The sequence below is a fragment of the Bombyx mori genome, chromosome 23, assembly GCF_030269925.1.
Source record: "Bombyx mori chromosome 23, ASM3026992v2".
In the NCBI taxonomy this organism is placed as follows: domain Eukaryota; kingdom Metazoa; phylum Arthropoda; class Insecta; order Lepidoptera; family Bombycidae; genus Bombyx; species Bombyx mori.
The window spans coordinates 14,802,193-14,822,361 of NC_085129.1; the positions used below are offsets into that span (position 1 = coordinate 14,802,193).

The 20,169-nt window shown below is 38.3% G+C and overlaps 1 protein-coding gene across 1 annotated transcript in view; it reads left to right on the forward strand.

Moving 5' to 3' along the window:
- LOC101746443 (uncharacterized) overlaps positions 1 to 20,169 on the forward strand; it is a 170,951-nt gene that overhangs the window by 30,163 nt on the left and 120,619 nt on the right. Inside the window, exon 3 of the mRNA XM_012694336.4 lies at positions 19,565 to 19,888. Within this exon, the coding sequence (XP_012549790.2) occupies positions 19,602 to 19,888 (287 nt within the window). The 5' untranslated portion in view covers positions 19,565 to 19,601. The remainder of the gene's footprint in view (positions 1 to 19,564; positions 19,889 to 20,169) is intronic.

Genomic DNA, 20,169 nt, shown 5'->3' on the forward strand with positions numbered 1-20,169 from the left:
AGATCTTAGAACTTATATCTCAAGGTGGGTGGCGCATTTACGTTGTAGGTGTCTATGGGCTCCGGTAACAACTGTGAGCTCATCCACCCATCTAAGCAATAAAAAAAACAAACATATGGAATAAAAGTAGGTATTTGAGTTGTAATTTGCTGTTCACAGGTGAATAGTTTTTCAACGCGCCTCCCGTATGAGATTTTTTTCCTGCCCTTTGTACTTTGTACTCATTCCGTGTCGTATTATCTGTGCTACTGAAAACTAGAGCCATTTCGACCTGTCAGCTTGACAGCGAACCGGTAATCCGATTTCTGTCGCACGCTCAAGCAGGGAGATCGTGATGTGCGAACTATCCATTTCTTCAGTAATTGTGGTTTTGATTTTACTAGTGGTCCCCGCAGTAGTCGAAATTCGACTATAATTAATTGAAATTAAAAGTTTAAACATTATTATGGTTATATTGTTCGCGAAAACTACCCTATAAATAAATAATATTAAAGACAAAAAATATTAATCTGTTCTAAATTTTACCACAGACTTTAAACAATAATAAAAGTTTCACAATTGACAATACACAAAGAGTATATTTATACGTATGTGTTGTGTCAAATACATGGTAGTGTGTGTAATGTTTTCTTTATTGATTTAATGTATTTTAATGCATAATTAAAAAAAATTATTAGAATTTTGCAATTCATCTTTATGTTCTCTATAAGTGTGGGAAATTTCATACTCCTCCGTCCGCGCAATTTTCGTAAAAAGGGGCACAAAGTTTTTGCTTTACGTATAATAGATAAAATGTATGATGCGTAATTAGTTAATTATATTAGCAAGCGTTTTTTTTTAAATATAATATCGATAAATCGACTTCAAGCTTTAAGACCTCTGATTTATATAAATACACATTATTCACAATTAATTCTCATCAAAGGAAATTGATAATTAGAACGAAACTCAATTATCTTTGTGAAATCGGTTTTCGTTGGATCATTATTGCGTCCGCTGTTACAATATTAGTTTAGTTCATAATTTTTGTTGTATCTAAGGGAGCGGTCCAACGGCCGACCAGGACTTAGAAGTTTCTGGAGCCAATTTGAAATAATAACGTGAGATTCTGATATGCGCCTGAAGATATGAGTTCGAAGTTTCAATTGTATTCCGTAATGGCTGTGGTGTATTTTTAACCATTTTAGTGCTGAGCTTATTTTCACATATTTTGCAGAAATTGCTAAAGGATTTTTGAGAAAAATACGTAATAAAAAAATGCTAATTTTACAGCGAAACAAAATTATAAACGGTTATTTATAAATTTTATTAACTTATAGTATTAAAAAAATTTAAAACTTTCGCGGGCTACAAGTCCGTAATCATCAATACACAATACCTATAATCAAACTCCGCAAGCAGTCGGTATTCCGATGCTCCGTATTTATTCGCATTAATAGAGAGTCGATCTATCGACGGTTCGCGCTCAAAAGGTTAATAGCCTTTCAAACCGGAAGACATGACAGCCTGGCGGCAGAAATAGGCACGCGTTAAATGCGGATGCCATCGATCCAACCACAGACGCATATCAATATGTGGAACGTTCAAAGCTTGGTCTTTTCTTTTTCTTTTCTCTCAGTAGTAAGGAGGGCGGACATTTTATATTTGAGACCACGACCTCATGTCTCATGGTGAGCGGCATTGTGATGTCTACAGGATCCAGTTTACATAGCAATGTGTAGTTTAAAAGAGAGAAAAGGGGAGGGTTGAGTTGGAGTTCGACCTTTCCACCGTAAAAGTCAACGCCGAATGTCTGACGGTGGTTAATTAGCCGGACCCAAATAAGGCTTCAGCGGCCTCGAAGAACTAAATCTATTCTAAAACCACTGCCGTGGAAGGACGCGGGACCCCACCATTTGTATTTTCCCAAGAAAGCCTCATAAGGACACGCCCTCAGCATTGAGGATTATCGATGCAAGAAGGAGTTTTAAAGAGCACACGAATCCAATTTAAGGCGTTAAATTTGCCAAAGGATGTACTCGTAAATCCGACCGTCGAGATATCTAGTTCTCTGAAGTCTTCCTAAATTTTAGAAGTGATTCAAAATGAATTTACGACTTAATTACGTATTATTTTTGAACTATTTACATTAACTGGTACGTATTTTTGTTTGTTGAATGTAATTTTTATCGAATTGAAGACATCAGATTAACTTGAAAAGTTGCATATCAACGACCGATGACAGTACACTAATTTTATAACATCGCTCGAATGTAGGCGTACATGTAGATACATATATATTATAGCATATATGGGTGGACGAGCTCACAGCCCTGGTTTTAGGCGGTTACCGGAGCCCATAGAAATCTACAACGTAAATGCGCCACCTACCTTGAGATATGAGTTCTAAAGTCTCAAGTATAGTTACAACGGCTGCCCCGCCCTTCAAGCCGAAACGCATTACTGTTTCACGGCAGAAATAGGCAGGGCGGTGGTACCTTCCCGTTCGGACTCACAGGACGTTCTAACACCAAATATCCTGAATTTCCTGTATCAACAGGATACAGATGAAATTAATTGTTAGTTCGGTTTGTTGTTTTAGTTACTACACATTATGAATACGACTCGTGCAAGTATGTAGTATAGTAGTCCGTTCCACTTGTAAGTGTGTGCATTCTTGAACGTTTGATGAAAGTGTAATGTCTCTGAATTTAGGACTCGGGTCGTCGCTCTAACGCGGACAACATTATATACATACAATCAATGAATTGTTTGCCATTATTTCTTTGAGTTACCCGAGTCGTATATTTTTATTGATGGTATTAAGTCGTTACTGGAGCCCATAGACATCTACAACGTAAATGTGCCACCCACCTTGAGATATAAGTTCTAAGGTCTCAAGTATAGTTACATATAAGTATATACATAGAACTATATTTAAAACCACTTTAATTGCCCAATCCCGCGTTTCATCTCGCTTTTGCTTGGTCCATTGATTCGTGTTGTTATGAAGCGTCTTTGAATTGTTTAAAAAACTAATAAAGTTTCTCTAAAAATTGAGAAAAAAGGCTATATGTAACTTAGAAATAGTATAAAGCAGGATTTAGATGTTTGACTCAGGTCACGAATTAGAAGATAGAGAAGCATAGTGTCATTCGAGTTTTATACTCTGGGCTGAACAGTAGTAAGTAGATGTTTTAGTGCTCTTAAAACTCAAATCAACTACAGGGTACATATAACAATATTCAATATAGAAACTGCGATTTTTCGAATTGTTTCTATATAAAATTGTAATTGCAAAAGTTATGAGTTTCTCGTCCTTAAATTGAAAACAATGTCGCTTACTCGCCTTTCAGTCGTATTCAGACTATATTAACTGGTATGAATTCGTCGGAGATCTGGCCCGGATGATCCCGGATTAGATGGCGTGCGTCCCTCACTGATAACCGGGTTCAACCGCGAATAATCTTGTACGGAGCAGCGCGCTCACTACTTTCATCCCATTTAACAATGACCGCCATAAAACATGCTCTTATTAAATTAATTACAACTTATTAGTTCTTGTTTCGCGATTGGTAGATATTGTCGTTTCTGATATTGAAAACTATAAGTACGGAGGAGCCGGCTATAGAAAAAATAATTGCCATTAAAAATAAATAGTAATATAAGTTATACGATAAATAAAACATAACAAAAAATCTGAAGTGGATTAGTCCCTTTAAAATAAAAGGCAAGGAAGCTTCGCGGCGGAAATAGTGTTGTTACGCGCTGGGTTTCGGGATAAATAAAAATTCTACCAAAGTACAAATTAACACTGTATTAACACTTAAAACACTTAACGAACACTTTAAAATTCTCAATTCACTTCTTCCGCTTCGCTTCAGGTGATCCGATCGCTGTTTCGCTTCGAGTAGTTCCGATTACTAACTGCTTCTTGCCATCTATGCAACGCTTTTATAATCGATACCACATCCCTAGAATTATCGAGAATATTCCACACATTTCTAGTATTGTGTTTCTTTATCTGGCCAATAGTTGCAGAAGAGCACACCACTTAATAATAAATGGTTACTGTCGCTCATAGACACTGGTAATGTCATCGCTAAGCTGCTGCCGGCTGAGAGCAATCATCATCAAATTTCGCTTTAAGAATATGTCATAACGCTCCGGGAACGCCGTGGAGGGGAAATCATTCCAGAGCCGGATGGTACATGGTAAAAAACGATCTCCGGTAAAGCATTTGTGAGTTAATAGCCGGATATCTCTAATCCGTTAGTTTCTATGACCTGTCTAACCTCAATAGTGAAAACAATACTGCTGTCACAACGCTGCCAACATTGTGGGCTCATAATATTCCCTATCATCATCATTATTGATTACGTCTATGTCCCGGAAACCGAAGAAAATACTATCATTATTAATCAGATCCACACGGATACAATATATGCTAGATTATACCACGGCATATTCAGTAAATGTGCAATTTTGTTGCGAACTCGGAGTTTGACAAGTTAAGTTTATCGTATCTACCGTGTCGAGTCGCTCAGAATGATGCCGGATGGTCCGGCCTCTGTTTTACTCAACCCAGTTGCGGCTATAGTGGTCAGGTTGTCGACCATACTATAATACCTAGCATAATCTGGAACCACTTCAAATTAGTTACCAATAATGAGCTCTATCGTTTTCCTTAATGATACCATGGTAGCTATTATTATTAACCCATACACAACGAGAATTAGACTTTTCACGTTGTGTATGGATTCTGGTGACACAATTAATTACATTGTAACTTTTTCTGCCAATTTACAATAGCGTAACAATCTGCCATACTAAACGAAAGTGTTATTAGGTTAATAGATAATCAAGAAAGAGTTATGACGTCTTTCTAAGATCTACATTTCTGGTACTTTAACCATTTATTATAGGGTCCTTGTCTTGTCTTCCATTCACGGCAATAGAAAAAGCAATGCTGCCATTGTTTAGCCTCTAATTGTATTACAATATAATTAATACTTTAACTCATTTTTCCATGACGACGCTTGTAGCTGAAAGTAAGTATTGTACTTTTTGACGAAGCATGTTGCTGTTAACTCTGTTTCTATAATCTGACGAAGCGTGTTGCGGATAATAATATGTTTAAAAAAGTGTTATTTCATTATTGCGAAAAATAAAGATATAATACATTTTTCCAAGTTCCAAGGGAGCATTAGTGTTAGTGTTAGTGTTAGTTAGTGAGGACTAAGTGTTGCGGTAACACAACTTCGTATAGACGACGGGGCTAATGTTCCTATCATAATTATATAAAAAAATCCTATTTGTTAGGAGAAGCCGCAATAGCCCTTTCAGGTTACCAGCGGTTGGGGAGGAGAAAAAAAAACAAAACAGATATAAAAACTAGTAATACGATAATTCTAGTGATTACGCTTTATAAAAACAAAACAAGACGAACCCAAAAACAAATATAATTAAGAAAAGAAACACGAACATTTGCCTTTGTCAATAAAACTTTACTCCGTTCCCTGGAACCGGCAATATCTTTAAAAGAAAAGACGTGTTCTGAACAAAACTGGGTATAAGCACGTAATGAAATTCCTTATGTCTTCGCGTGCCGGTCACCGGGGACCGTCGGGTCACTTAATCCTTTTAGGGGTCCTCTTACAGCGAAACTCCTTTATTTTAATGGATTTTATTTGATGTAGATTGTTTGCTTGGTATTTGAAAGTATGAAGGATGGTACGTCGAGGGATTTGGTCGAGTCGATGCTCTGTTCTGATTGAATCGTGTCCGGTGTACGTTTGAGGTTTGGGCTTGAGACGAATAAGGGTTGATTTTAGACTGCGGTTTCAAACGAATACGTACAAGATTTCACGTCCTTTAAGTCATTTATCCACTCTGTAGAGGACAGGAAAGAATGGAGGAGGTTTTTCCGAACAAAACTGCGCCCTAAAGGTTACGATCCTCAGCACTGAGGAACATAATGCAAGGAGGAGGAGAAGTCATCATTATTTTACCAAACTAGCCTTTACTTGGACATCCAAGCATAAGACTCCTTTTTAATAAAATGGTACGATTAAACAATAAAACACAGAAAACATACTAGAAAATAAAGTTATAAAAATTCGAAATAGTAACGTTCGAGCAACTTTAGATTGTTGGGACGTGTCTTTCGGGGGAACTCGTTACCCGGTCCCGGATGTTCCGACCCGGGACATCTGCCCAAGAATAGGAGGATACAGGAAATTTTCTATACCGTATATTATATTCCCGTATAATAGTAAAACTAAGCAGATTTTTTTATTTGTTCTGCATCGGTCATCGCGCAATCAAATTTACTAAAATAACGTTCGCTATTTAACCTATATTTAAAAAAACACATACAAACAATTTTTTTTTAGTTTTCTAGTTTACAGCCCACCTGGTGTTAAGTGATTACTGGAGCCCATAGACATCTACAACGTAAATGCCGCCATCCACCTCGAGATATGAGTTCTAAGGCCTCAGTTTAGTTACAACGGCTGCCCCACCCTTCAAACCGCATTACGGCTACACATCAGAAACAGACAGACCGGTGGTACCTACCCGTGCAGACTCACAAGAGGTTCTACCACCAGCAAAATTAAAAAAATATATTTTTTCAATTTCAAGTTTATTATTTTTTATTATTTGTCTCCAGCCGTTAACCGCCTGACTATTAATCTAATTTTGTGAAATTATTGATTGTCAAGAATCCTCTCAGTGAGATGTTGAAAATTTTCATACGATGATGATGAAAGATTTTTGGTCTTGCGTACATAAACTCTACAGCGGGATTATAGTCATAATAGATATACAGAGTTAAGCTAAAGCGGATGCCAACAGCGCTTCGCACAATATCTGAATAATGATTACCGATATTGCACATAGTTGCACTCTACCTACACGCCACTACTCACACTTTAGAGCACTACAATGTGTGGGAACGGAATGGAATGTTATTAAAGCTGCCATTCTCTTATATTATGTAGTACGACTAGTGAATAGATGTATTAAAAATGTTCTCTGTGTCTTGCATGATTCACTCGAACACATGGCGAATATATTTTTGCTTTTTTGTTTTATTTCTCAGTTCGTTATTATGTAATTCCATTTGTCATATTTACTTGGGTTTTTAAAAGGTGTTTTTTTTCCTATCTATGCTGATAGCCTTGAGAGGCTATTTTAGCTTCGCCCTAATATGTAGGTGAACTCACGAGGCTCAAACCGGAGTGTTGCTAACACTGTCCCCAGCAAGATCAGTGCTTCGCAGAATCTACCACCGGATCGGAAACGCGACCCACTGAGAAGATCCGGCGAGAAACTCAGTGGGCTGTGTCTGTGGATTAATGCGCTCGTCGAGCCCTTCGTCGCTTGCGACGGGTTCGGCGAGGACGGTGGCCGGTGCTTGTGGTACCTAAAAGCGCCGTTAATGGATCGGGAGAATCCATAATGACGTGTTTTGGGCAAGGTGTTTTCATTCATTTATTCATTTAAATACGAATAAGTTGTTGAAATAAGATTGCTTACTGTGGGAGGTACATTTCAATTCGCGGTCATTTTCTTCATGTTAGGCACAGGTGTCTCATCTGTTCGGTTCACATGTCCTAATCTGTTACTAGGATTCAAAGCAGAGACAGGATCATAAATAAATTTACCTTGAGCTAAAAATTATTCCGGCTCTTCAAACTGAAATGCCTGTTTGTTTCACTGCATAAATAAGTATTTAGATTTTAAGATAGGCTTTAGGTAGTAAAATTAGTATCTAGTATACCTGTCCATGCTAGTTGCCATCATAAAAATACTCCCCTCAAAATTGTCAGAAAAAAATCCCAACACATAAAATCAAAAAAAGAACATCATTACGATTAAGTCAAAGGGCGTAGGTAACACAATCTAATTATACACCAAACAAGTCCTAATTACACTTAAAAAGCAATACAACAAAACAATGAGGGTTTCGGAGTGAGCGGTGTCGGTTCGTCCCTACACGTGACATTAGGACTCGGGACACAGGGCCGTTGTTAGGCACTTTCATTCCGTTATTATTTCACATAGTGATTTTTAGTTTTTTTTATTTATTAATACAATCATGTATGATCACGGAATCATGTACGAAAGTATCCAAATGTGACAGTAAATAATAAAAATAAAATCGTAATTCAAATTATCAATTAAAATAATAAAATGTGGTGTCGTGGGACACCAGGTAGGAACGAAGTTCCTTCGGCTAACGACTTCCACGGATTTTTTGTTACGGTTTTACTATCACATTGTTTTCAGTTCGGTCGCGCAGCAAAATCCCTATCCCCTCCAAGCCTGCCGTAAGGAACTTCGTGCCAATACACTGTCTGTAGAAACCTAATCGTGAGATGCAGCGGGAACTTACAACGGAACAGAAAATCATGAATTTTATATAGAAACGCAGGTTGTGACGTCGAGAGTGGTAGGATAGTATTTCGTGATGGAGTTTGATACTGAGAAATTTATTGTAGAGGTTAAAAGTAGACACGCCTTGTGAGATTTATCTACAAATGATTATTCCAATAGAAATATGAAACAAAAAATGTTTGGAAGAAATTACAGAGCTATTTGTTGGAAACGAAGTATGTAGTTGTCATAAAAATAGAGGAAAACTTAAAATATTCTTCAACTTATGAATTGATAGTCCGAATCAGTTTCCCGGTCGTGGCTCTGGATTATAATCATCGCTGAATCTGGGAAACTGGTTGGGAACAGCTAAGACCTGCAGTCTTGCCAAAAAAAACATTATCTTTTTCGTAGGTTTCTTCCCAGGCAAGTCCATATGCAAGTAGCATATCGACTGAGAGACAAACATTTCATATAGCTCAGAACTCACGCAAGAATGCCAAAGCTCTACTCGAGAGCGAGACCGAAGTTTCATTCTTATATCTACCGAATTGGGGTAAAGTTATTTACATCATAAAACAGCAAAGCGGCAGCAGTCTCTGGGTTTTACATCAAGACTAACTAACAGTAGGCAGCGGCTTGGCTCTGCCCCTGGCATTGCTGTCGTCCATGAGCGACGGTGACCACTCACCATCAGGTGGGCCGTAAGCTCGTTGTATACGGCAATTAAAAAAAAACTAGTTACAGCAGATTAATCGATGAAATTTTGTGCAGTTGTTGTTGTACTCTAGTAAGTATTGTTGTGAAATTAAAATCGAACTCCCAATTTAGAAATAGGTGTATTTTTTATAAATTAATTGAAAGTCAGAGTGGATCGTGTCCGTTTTCTCTTGTACTTAACTTCATAAGCAACTTGTATCTTACGTATGTAACTTGAATCAGATGGACCTTTGACCCAAATAAATTCCTGATTACATTCCCGTTAACAACGTTTCAAAGAATAGATTTATTCCGAGTTGTATTTGTTTTGGTCCCGTGGCCCGAGTTAATGAGTTAATCACATTTTATCAGCTTTAATAGCCAGGTCTATCTTTAGTGTGCAGATTAACCAAACAGATACTGTTATTGGTGCTATCTGTAAACTGTTGTTCAATGTAGTGTTATTAAAATGTAGTAATAGTTGTGAGAGGATAATTATGTACATTGTGTATATTGTTTAAGACTTCTAAGATTGTTTTGGACTGGACGTACCGGTAAGCGCAGCGTTGGGTGTCCCCCTGCCCGTTGGACCAATGGCTTGTAGCGATATGCTGGGAAAGATTGGATGCGGAAGGTGGAGGATCGTTCATTGTGGCGGACTATGGGAGAGGCTCACATCCAGCAGTGGAGAGATACAGACTGATGATGAATTGTGTACTGATTGATAGCTTGTTAGGCAGCAAAAATTAAGCTGCGGGTCTGGTTTCGCACGGTTGGGCGAGGGTGTAGAGGAATTCTTTAGCGGGTCGCATTCAACATCATTGCAGTTCCACGTACCCTAAGGGTCTCTTTAAGTCGGAAAAGCGTAGGAGGTTTGGCTACCGGAGCGAAAATAAAAAGCCGCACCAGGACTAGCTTTGTTATTTCTATCGAGAACCAGTCATGCGCCGCGGTTTGAAGGTTGAGACATACGTTATACTATACAAGGAAGATCTAGTCCACATGTCAAGATGATATGGATGCACGTTGTAATGTATAGAACCTCTTTTAATCAATTAATATCAGGTGGTGTGACGTTCACGAGTTTTGACGTTTGACAGTCTCTCAGTGAGACAGTGCAGATAATAAATAAAAACAATTTAAGCAACGGCAATTCAAAACAAAAACTTTTTCGTCATTACCTTTCTGGGTCACATGGGTTCTCAAAAATGAAACTACATTGCAAATGTCTAGAAATAGAGTGGAATTTAGAAAATTTTAATACTGCTATTTTCGACATTGTCGTAACTTAAAAATGATATTACGGTGACTTCACAATTTTGTTGTAGCGTAAAATGATATTTTTATTTTTAGAATGATAAAGCTTTTTCAGTAACATATATCTGGTACATTTTTATAATAGTAATTGTATTTTCAAAGAATTCTACTTTTGATATTTTAAGTTTTAAGGTAGGCTACCCTTGTCTTCTCGGGGTACTTCTGCTAATTACCTAACATTCATCCGTGAAAGAAGCATTCTCGCCAGTTTTTTATTTCCAATAAACTTTAAACGAAGTAAAAAAAGGATTGGTTGGTACCAACATCTTGTCAAGTAGTGTTCATGTGTTGTTTGAAGGTAAGATTCGTTATACCAATTCAGACTTCAATTTTATACCCGTTGTTGGTAGCAACACTAAGGTTGTTGTATCAGTTTAGCATCAGCTCTATTACTACTGCCGAAAATCGCTTCGTCATGCCACATTTCCACATGCATACGTTTCCAGAGACACTTTTTGGCACGAACCATTCGGTTCTGGAAGGAACCCACCTATGCAGTGTTTCCCGGGAGCTATAACATGTTCAGAAGCGACGGAAACCACATCATCATCAGGTCAACCGTAAGCTTCGTCTACCTGCAAAATCAGTAAAAAAACTCATAGATCGCAGGTGCTTTTTTAAGGAATTACGTTTTACGTACGAATACTTTTTTTCCTTACCTATTCTAGTAACCTCGAGGAGTATTGTAGATTCGCCGAAATAGTAGGTGAGCTCACGCGGCTGACAACGTTGCTAACATGAACCCTAGCAAGAGCCGTGCTTTGTGGAATCTACCACTGGATCAGAAACGCGACCCACTGAGAAGATCCGGCGAGAAACTCAGTGGGCCGTGTCTGAGGGTTAATTTACTCGCCGAGCCCTTCGTCGCAAGCGACGGGTTCGACGAGACGATGACCGATACGAACACGATTACGTATATCGATACAATACGATTGGAACTTAGATTTCATGTCTAGTGTAAGGTGGTAAGCGTATGTGATGTATATGAGCTCCGATAGCAGCCCAACATCAAGCTCATAAACTCGTCTGACCGTCGTGGCTAACGTAATATTATGAAGGTCATAAAAGTCAGGATAAAGAAGTCCGTTTATAACAAAGCTGCTAAACCGCTTCAATCATAACAGCGGCTGGATGATCCCAATTACATGGACCGTTTGAGCTGACCACTTTACGCGTTCATGTGGCTTCCCTCGAGTACGATCCGTTATTACGTCGGTTATATGTATGTACATACATAAAAAATAAACCGTACCTACGTTTAAGAAAGCTAGCGTTCGCACGACAATCGAATTTAGACTATAGTCACTGTTAATTTAAGGTCTAAATCAATTTTATGTATTAAATTTATTTTTCGGCTAGTTATTGACATTCTGAAAAAAAAAAACAATCTTACTACAAAAGTTCTTTAATAGCTACCCACCAAAAGAAAAGAGGAAAATCGATTGAAAATTTCAGGAGAAAATAGTATTGAACTCTTTTGTCTTTTTAGAAGAAAAAAACTACTTTTAAGAGTCGCGAGATAGGCTCTTATTGTTATTACAATACGTTCGTATTTTATATAATTGACCACGAAAACTGTACAGTATTCGACAATGAAAATGATGTTACCAATATAATGACAATAAAATTACATATAAAAATACTATATTTGGTCGTTACCTATTTATATATCCTCCGTGCGTCGTGTTCCTCAGTGCTGAGGATCGTGACCTTTACGGAGTACATACGTAAAGGAAAGGAAAATTACTAGTGGGGGTTCTCGCGTCCGTCCACAGCAGAATTTCAGAGGCGATTTAGTTCCTCTGGGCTACTGAAGCCCTAGTTCGGGTTAGTTGGCCGCCGCCCCTTGCTCGGCATTATATTTTTACGGCCGGGTAGGTGACATACCGACGCCAACCATCCTCTTTTCTCATCCGGGCTTGGGACCGGCAATGGCAGAATTCTTAGTATAGATTCTGATATTATTTATTTAATTGGAGTCGTTTTTCAGACAGGCGTATTCACATCAGGCTATGCTAGAGTTCAATCCTTTGGTAATGCGTGTTCACGAACCACGACGAAGCAATAAAAATTAGACCATAATTATTACTGATGGGATGGACGTTTTGTGAGTTTGCAAGGGTGGGTCCCACCACCCTGCCTATTTCTGCCGTGAAGAAATAGGCAGAAATAGGGTTTCTGCGTTTCGGTTTTAAGGGTCAGGCCACGTTGTACTGTAAAACTGTACTGAGAGTGTGTACTGAGACTTTAGAACCTTGAAATATGTTCAAGGTAGTTGTTGGCATTAATGTTGTAGTTGTCTATGGGCCCCGATAACCACTTAACAGGTGGGCCGTGTAATCGTCCACCTACCTAAGCAATACAAAAAAATATTGCAGAAACACTAAATATGATTAGGCCATGTAACCAGGGTCCTGTCTAAATAGGTCTCTGAAGGTTCAAGGGCTTTTAGGCCATGGCATTACAATTGACATTGTGATCTCATGTCTACGGGTGATGCTTAACACTGAAGCTATAACAGGTACACATTACAAAAGCAATAAAAAGTGCTTTCCCGTTTCAAACTTCCTATTGTGCGTTAATGTGTTTACTTGGTATGTACTTCATTACGTAGCCGATTTATCTAGGTATCGATCCATTAACACGACGCGCCAAGCCTAGACAGCGACCAGACCGCTTTCTATTTAATAATGAAGCCATATGAAGACTTCCTGGCTGCCACCCGGTTTTATACATGATGGAAAAGTGGATGTGGCAACATTTTTTATAAACGTAATTTTCTAAATGAATCGTAAACGTAACTAGAAAATGTTTTGCAGCTTATTCTAGTGTTTAATGAAAGAGGTGCATAGATACACATAGATACTCCTTGTTGTTAGCTGATGATAGTGCATACTGTCAAATGATAGTGCGGTATATTATGCAATTTTTTGTGGTAGATACCACAGAAAATATAGGCTGTACCTACCTGAGCTATTTTTGTATCAAGAATATTCATGAATTAGGGTTTGAAGAGGCGGCCAATATAAATAATTAATACCGGGCGTGGAACAGCTATCCGCACATTGTTACTTGAATGTAAGTATTTTATTTTTATACACGAGTAATAAAAAATATAATGTATACTAATATATAAAGCTACAGTGGTTTTTACGGATATTCCGTTACAACTACTGAACCATGCATCCGATTGACTTGAAACTTGGTATCCATGTAGAAAATACATGTATTTAATGGATAGGCTAATATTTATATGAGTGTTGGCTTCCCTACACCAGTTGCGGGGGCGTTAATGATGAGAATCTTTGTGGGGGTGAGAAATAATAATGTTAATTTTAAATGGGCAGCGAAGCGGACGAGTACAGCTAGTAGGTAATAATAATTGGGAATAAAATACGCACGGTTATCCGGCCGCAAATTAGGATTCTATGTGGTATGGGTACCAGAGACTGACATAAATACTTATATACGTTTAAATACATGCATATACAGATAATAAACACCCAGACAAAGAGCAAATAAAACTGTTAATCACATAATGTTTGCCCGATGTGCGAAGCGAACCCACAGCCCTCGGAGTAAGAGTCAGAAACGCTAATTACTGCACCACCCTGTTAGTATTATTCTTTAAAAAATATTAAATATGTACATCTAAAATTAGCATTTGACGCTTTTCAAACTCCCCTTGACACTCTAACCTTGACGCAAAGAAATGAAATATTGACAATTGTCATCAGCGGATGAGCAGTGTTGCGACCACGGCGTCCTAAGATGGCGTCGTTAATAGCCTGTCAAAAATGTTACGTTGTATGGTTGTGAGTGAAATCTGTCACTTTCAGAAAGTACTAGGATATTTTTTAAGGTCGTCGACGGATAGAGTAGCTAACAAATGCCGTTATTCCCTATAACATGAATACTGTGAATAGGCATTTAGTATTTAAATCACTTGACAAACAAAAATATATCTGAGTGTATAATAAATAGGAGCTTTGTGACCTCAAATTTATGTGTATTTTTTATTGGAGTACTTGGCTATCCTTGACTTGGATTGTAGTACGAGGGACGTAATGTTTTTGAAAATAATGCCAATTTTGTGCAGGATATTCCTTGGAGTGTTTTTTCGTCAGACGTTAAAATACACTTACTGCTAATCAGACTATTTATTGAACGACTGTAAAGCTTGGTCGTGTGTTTATTATTTATACAGTTTGCATGAAAACCCGTATTATTATCAAACATATTGTGAGGTAGCTACTCGCGAAGCTTAAGGGTTTTTTTTTGTTTTTTTATTGCTTCGATGGGTGGACGACTTCATAGCCTACATGGTGTTAAGTGGTTACTGGAGCCCATAGACATCTACAACGTAAATGCGCCACTCACCTTGAGTTAGAAGCTCTAAAGTCTCAAGTATGGTCACAACGGCTGCCCTACCCTTCAAACCGAAACGCATTACTGCTTCACGGCAGAAATAGGCAGGGTGATGGTACCTACCCGCGCTAACTCACAATTATTAATTATAATTTTGCGGGTTTGATTTTAAAGGTCATAACGTTTAGCAGGATCGAATACTAATGTCAGTATAAGGACATATAATCGTAAGCTTATATCTTGTAAAAGCATGGCCTAAAGTTAAGGCAGTTGGTTATTGTTTCGAAGCGTGGCATGACGTAAATGGAATCATGTGTGCCGTGGATAAATATTTAAAAAAAAAGTAATTTTTTTAAAGATATGGCTTTAGAAATACCCTACACTTTGAATGATTCCCATAAACACATCAAACTTAATATTTTTATATTAGACAGATCAAATAAATAAAACCGACTATTTTAAAAATGTTCATTTTGATAATTTTCGCACAACGCCTGCCACACAAACACGGTACGTACACAAGTGTCAGCCGTTTGACCTCAACGGAGGCCCACGCGTATGACTCACATTTCTATGGTACGTACTTATTCCATTCTTGAACTAAAGTATATTGTGTTCATTGTGTGCAACGACTAAACTTTTATAAACACATTTTTTCCGACTATCAATAATATTACTCCTGGGTACCAGGAGCGTGGGGCGTCCTCCAACCAGGTGGACTGACGACTTAGTGCGCACGGCGGGAAGTCGTTGGATGCGGAAGGCGGAGGACCGCATTATGTGGAAGGTATTGGGGAAGGCCTATGTCCAACAGTGGGCAGATAAAGGCTGATGATGGTGATGATGATGATGATGATTAATATTACTGAAATTTGTTCTGTAATTCATTATACGCATCGTTTTACTCAATACTCTTTCAGCGTGCTTAGTGCAGGTTTTTAACGTTCTCGATAACGTAAAAGTTAACTCAAATTTGTATGGAGCTGGAATGTTTGCCTACGTTTGCCGCTAAGGGCGCTGTTCCAACTGCATACAAATTTGAGTTAACTTTTACGCTATCGAGAACGTTAAAAAACTCGCACTAAGCACACAGTTCATTAGTTCAATTTAATGAATATTCAATATATGGAGGGTAGAGATACGGAGCACCATCTTGTATAGGGGACAACTTGAACTTGGAAAATATACATCTGTAAACGACAAGTTATTGTGGAAGACTTACCGAAATAGATCTAGTGTAGAAAGTGGAAATGGTATGAACATAGCAGTTTTAAACAGAGTGATATGTGCTGGATTGAAGTGAAGTGCGGTAGTTATTGGTTATTGGTAGTTTTTAAAATCTTTCCATTTGCTACTGTGGCGCCACCTGAAATGGCTCCCTTTCAGCGAATACTTTTAATACACTGAGATGGTACTCCTTAGTTCTATCCTGCATAGTTCAATGGCACGTTTAGTTGAAGGTGATGTCGCGTGTTTTATTTCGGAGCGCTTGATCTCATTAAGTGTATCACGCAATGCCCCAGTGATTTTTACTGGCCAATATACTTGATGTTCCTCACGCTAATCGTTTACCATAGATACCACAACGTGAACGCACTTAATTATCATACCTTTCGCTTGTCACTAAAAAGTATTGCTTATGCAAATACTACTAATGCTAATTGATATTGATACGTGCTGGGGTTCGAGATAAATAAAATTGCACAAAAGTACAACTGAAAACTGTATTCAACACTTAGAACACTTAAATCACTTCACAAACACTTTAAAATTCTCAATTCGCTTCTTCCGCTTCGCTTCAGGTGATCTGTTCGCTGTTTCGCTTCGTTCCGATTACTGACTGACTACTTGCCATCTCTGCAACGCTTTTATAGTCGATACCACATCCCTAGAATTATCGAGAATATTCCACACATTTCTAGTATTGTGTTTCCGCTATCTGACAATATATGGCGTAGTACTTCTCGAGAGTTCTAGATGCTACTAGATCCGTCAATATTCGTTCGAATATTCGGCGATAGATGGCGTTACTCTTACCGGCGTAACAATATGTGAATTTGATTACAACCAGAGTTTTGCCTATAGTTTAATAAAAATTATTTGTATGTGCTTGAGACATCTTAAAAGCCGTACGTGCTTTTATTTTACTTGTGTTATTCTTTTTAAGTATTAAAAAGCGAATAGCGCTTCAATAAATAATTTATTAGACATCCACAAGTATCAGTCTGAACTCGACGTTTGATACGCAGCAGATACAGACTAAGTACAGGTAGATACTGTGCTTAGTGCGAGTTTTTTAACATCCTCGATAGTGTAAAGCGCCCCTAGCGGCAAAATCAAGCAAACGTTCCAACTCCAAACAAATTTGAGTTAACTTTTCCGCTATCGAGAACGTAAAAAAAACTCGCACTAATTCTGTACTAAAAGGTTATTGCGATTTATTGCGATGTCTATGTGTTCAACCCTGAGTGGAATTCGAACTCTTTCACTTACGTATGATAACATGAAGAATGTTATCAAAACTGGGTTCGCAACCCGTAAATACCTCATGAAAACTACAGCAATTCATCATCATCATCTCAGCCTGTCCACTCTGAACATAGGCCTCTCCAATTGATGTCCAGTGCGGACGGTCCGTTGCCACCGGCATCCAACGTGACCCAGTGATTTTCACCAGGACGTTTTTTTTTTTTTTTATTGCTTTGATGGGTCGACGAGCTCACAGCCCACAGTTAAGGGGTTACTGGAGCTCAGAGACATCTACAACGTAAATGCGCCATTCACCTTGAGATATAAGTTCTATGCTCTCAAGAATAGTTACAACTGCCCCATCCTTCAAGCCGAAACGCATTGCTGCTTCACGACAGAAATAGGCAGGGTGGTGGTACCTACCCGCGCGGATTCACAAGAGGTCCTACTGCCAGGTCGTTGGTCCATCTAGCAGGTGGTAGTCCCACACTGCGCTTACCGTGGTCTCCACTCGAGGATCCCTCTGTCCCATCGGCGTTTAAAACTACAGCAATTATCTGTGAAATAAATTTTAGAGCATCTCTTAAATTGAAGTTCATATCTCGCAATAAACGAATATTGAAGCGGTCCGTCAGTAAAGGTTAACGACCCCACAGCGTATCACAGTCGCCGTTCAATATATTCACTTTTTTTTATGGTCCACTTCTTTCATTTTAATGTCATCGGGCGAATGAACGCTTTTCATTTATTATCTATTCTAATAATTGTCGGCAAAGCGTTATTATTATCATAAAATGACATGTACTTGTTGATGCTTCGATTCTCACAAATCGTAGACACAATGCCTTAATCGTGCTAACAGCCGACTATTTTTTTAATGAATAATTATTTTATAATCCATTGTTTATTACTCTACTTATAATAAGTTGGTATAAATACAAAATTAGTCTGTGGTTGGCGTAATAATCAAAAGTAATAAAAGAAGTCGATTATGATATAATTTTTTAATAAATACTTATGAAAATACGATTTATTTATAGTATTTTACACAATGGTAAAACAAAAATTAGCGTTTTTATTAAAAATGTACACTTTTTATAGTTATCAATGAGTAGCCCACTCGAACAGACGCATGGTTTTAGTGGTTACAGAAGTCCATGGACATCATGACATGAGTGCTGTCACCCACCTTCAATTGAAGGGTCACAGTCTTTTAATACACACTTAACGGCTATCCCACACTTAAAACCCGCAGAATCCCAGTTTTAGAAGGGCCATTAAATTATAGTTTATTTTGGTAGGTTTTTTGTAACCATAACCATAGTCCGGCCCCTCAGTACATCGCGCTCTCCCATCGATCTTAAAATTCACAACGACAAGTCCTTATAGTGATAGACTAACCAAAAACGACTTAAGTGCGCCGGTAGGTACTAATCCTTGTTCGCACCAAAATATTAAACGAAATAATAAATTTTATCTCGTTCTCAGCGAAATTTTGAAAGTGCGTTTCGGCAAAATATATTATTAGCACTTGATAAAAAACACTCGATCCCGACCATTCATATAAAAATAAGTAGCTCCATAATCTCTACTTAAAACGAAGATCCGTGTAAACAAAATGGCAACGAGCAAAATGGCGGATTTTCATACGGTTACGTTCCGGCGATTACGCGGGAAAGGTCTATTCCTTTTTTTTCGCGGCAATTTCGCTCGTTTCACGTGGACTTTTTGCGGCCAGTTTTAATCGGTGTTGCCATTTTAGAGGGCCGACGGAGCCATTCCGTTTGCCCGGTGCGTTTTGTGTTTCTTTTTTTTACGTGAAACTGGCATTTGTGTCATCTGCTGTGTCTTATGAACCGAAATAAAACTTTTGTAAAATAGAAAATGTTTTGTTTTTATTTCTTATGAATATTGAAAATGTTCTGAGACATTTTGAGAATTAGTTTTTATATTGAGAACAATAGATGTAAAATTGTCAGGGAATTTCAAAGCATAGTTTCTATCGTAATTGTATCATAGAACAACGCGGCCTTATATTTTGAGGCCGAGCTATAAGTAAAAATCTCCATTGTATTCGGAAAACGCTTAACGTATTCTCTACAACCTCACGGACGACTGCAATATGGCAGAGATCGATAGAACAAGAAAGCGTACCTAACACGCTATACCACTGGTTATTGTAGAGAAAAAATATTGGTATTTTTTATTGCAGGGAAAAGGCCACACAGCTTTACTTCTACGTAAGCCATCAGAAACGTGTTTACCGTCACGAGTCTGGAAACGTAGTCTAATAGGATTGTATACAAACCAAGAATTATTTACTCATAACGATTATTTCTTTTTTTTACAGGACAAAATAACGAAAATGGTGGGATGACGTGTGAACAATGTTGCTACAGTCGTCGCCCGGTACCAGCGGCACGGCTAGTCCAAAACCCGCTCCGAGTCCAAGGTCTAGCACTCGACATGATGGAGCTTCGAACACCCCGAATTTGGGCGCCAACAGCCCTAATTTGGGGGCGAGTCCTAAATACGGGAGTCCGAGACTGGGAGGGAGTCCTCGGCCCGGGAAGACGGCGGAGGAAGACGAGATTGCGCTGGAGAGGCTACAGACCGAACTGAAGGAGGGATGGACTGTGCACACGGGTCGCGACGGCAGATTGTATTATTGCAAGTAAGTGGCTTTTTTTTTACTAAAGCATCGTACAAACCTAATTTTCTTTACAACGCCGAGCAATCTTCAGAAAATATATAATATAGCGCTATCAACCTACGGTAAATTGTACGTGAGTGTTATTCGTAAACAGTAATAGTACGCAATGAAAATAGTAAGCTTTAAAAAGGGAAATATTTATCCGGCTAAAGCCTTTTAGATAACTATGTGCTTTGATTTACACAAAGGCTATGTGTTTACCGGTGAACAATGAGATGACAATGGCTAGGTAAACCGCTTCG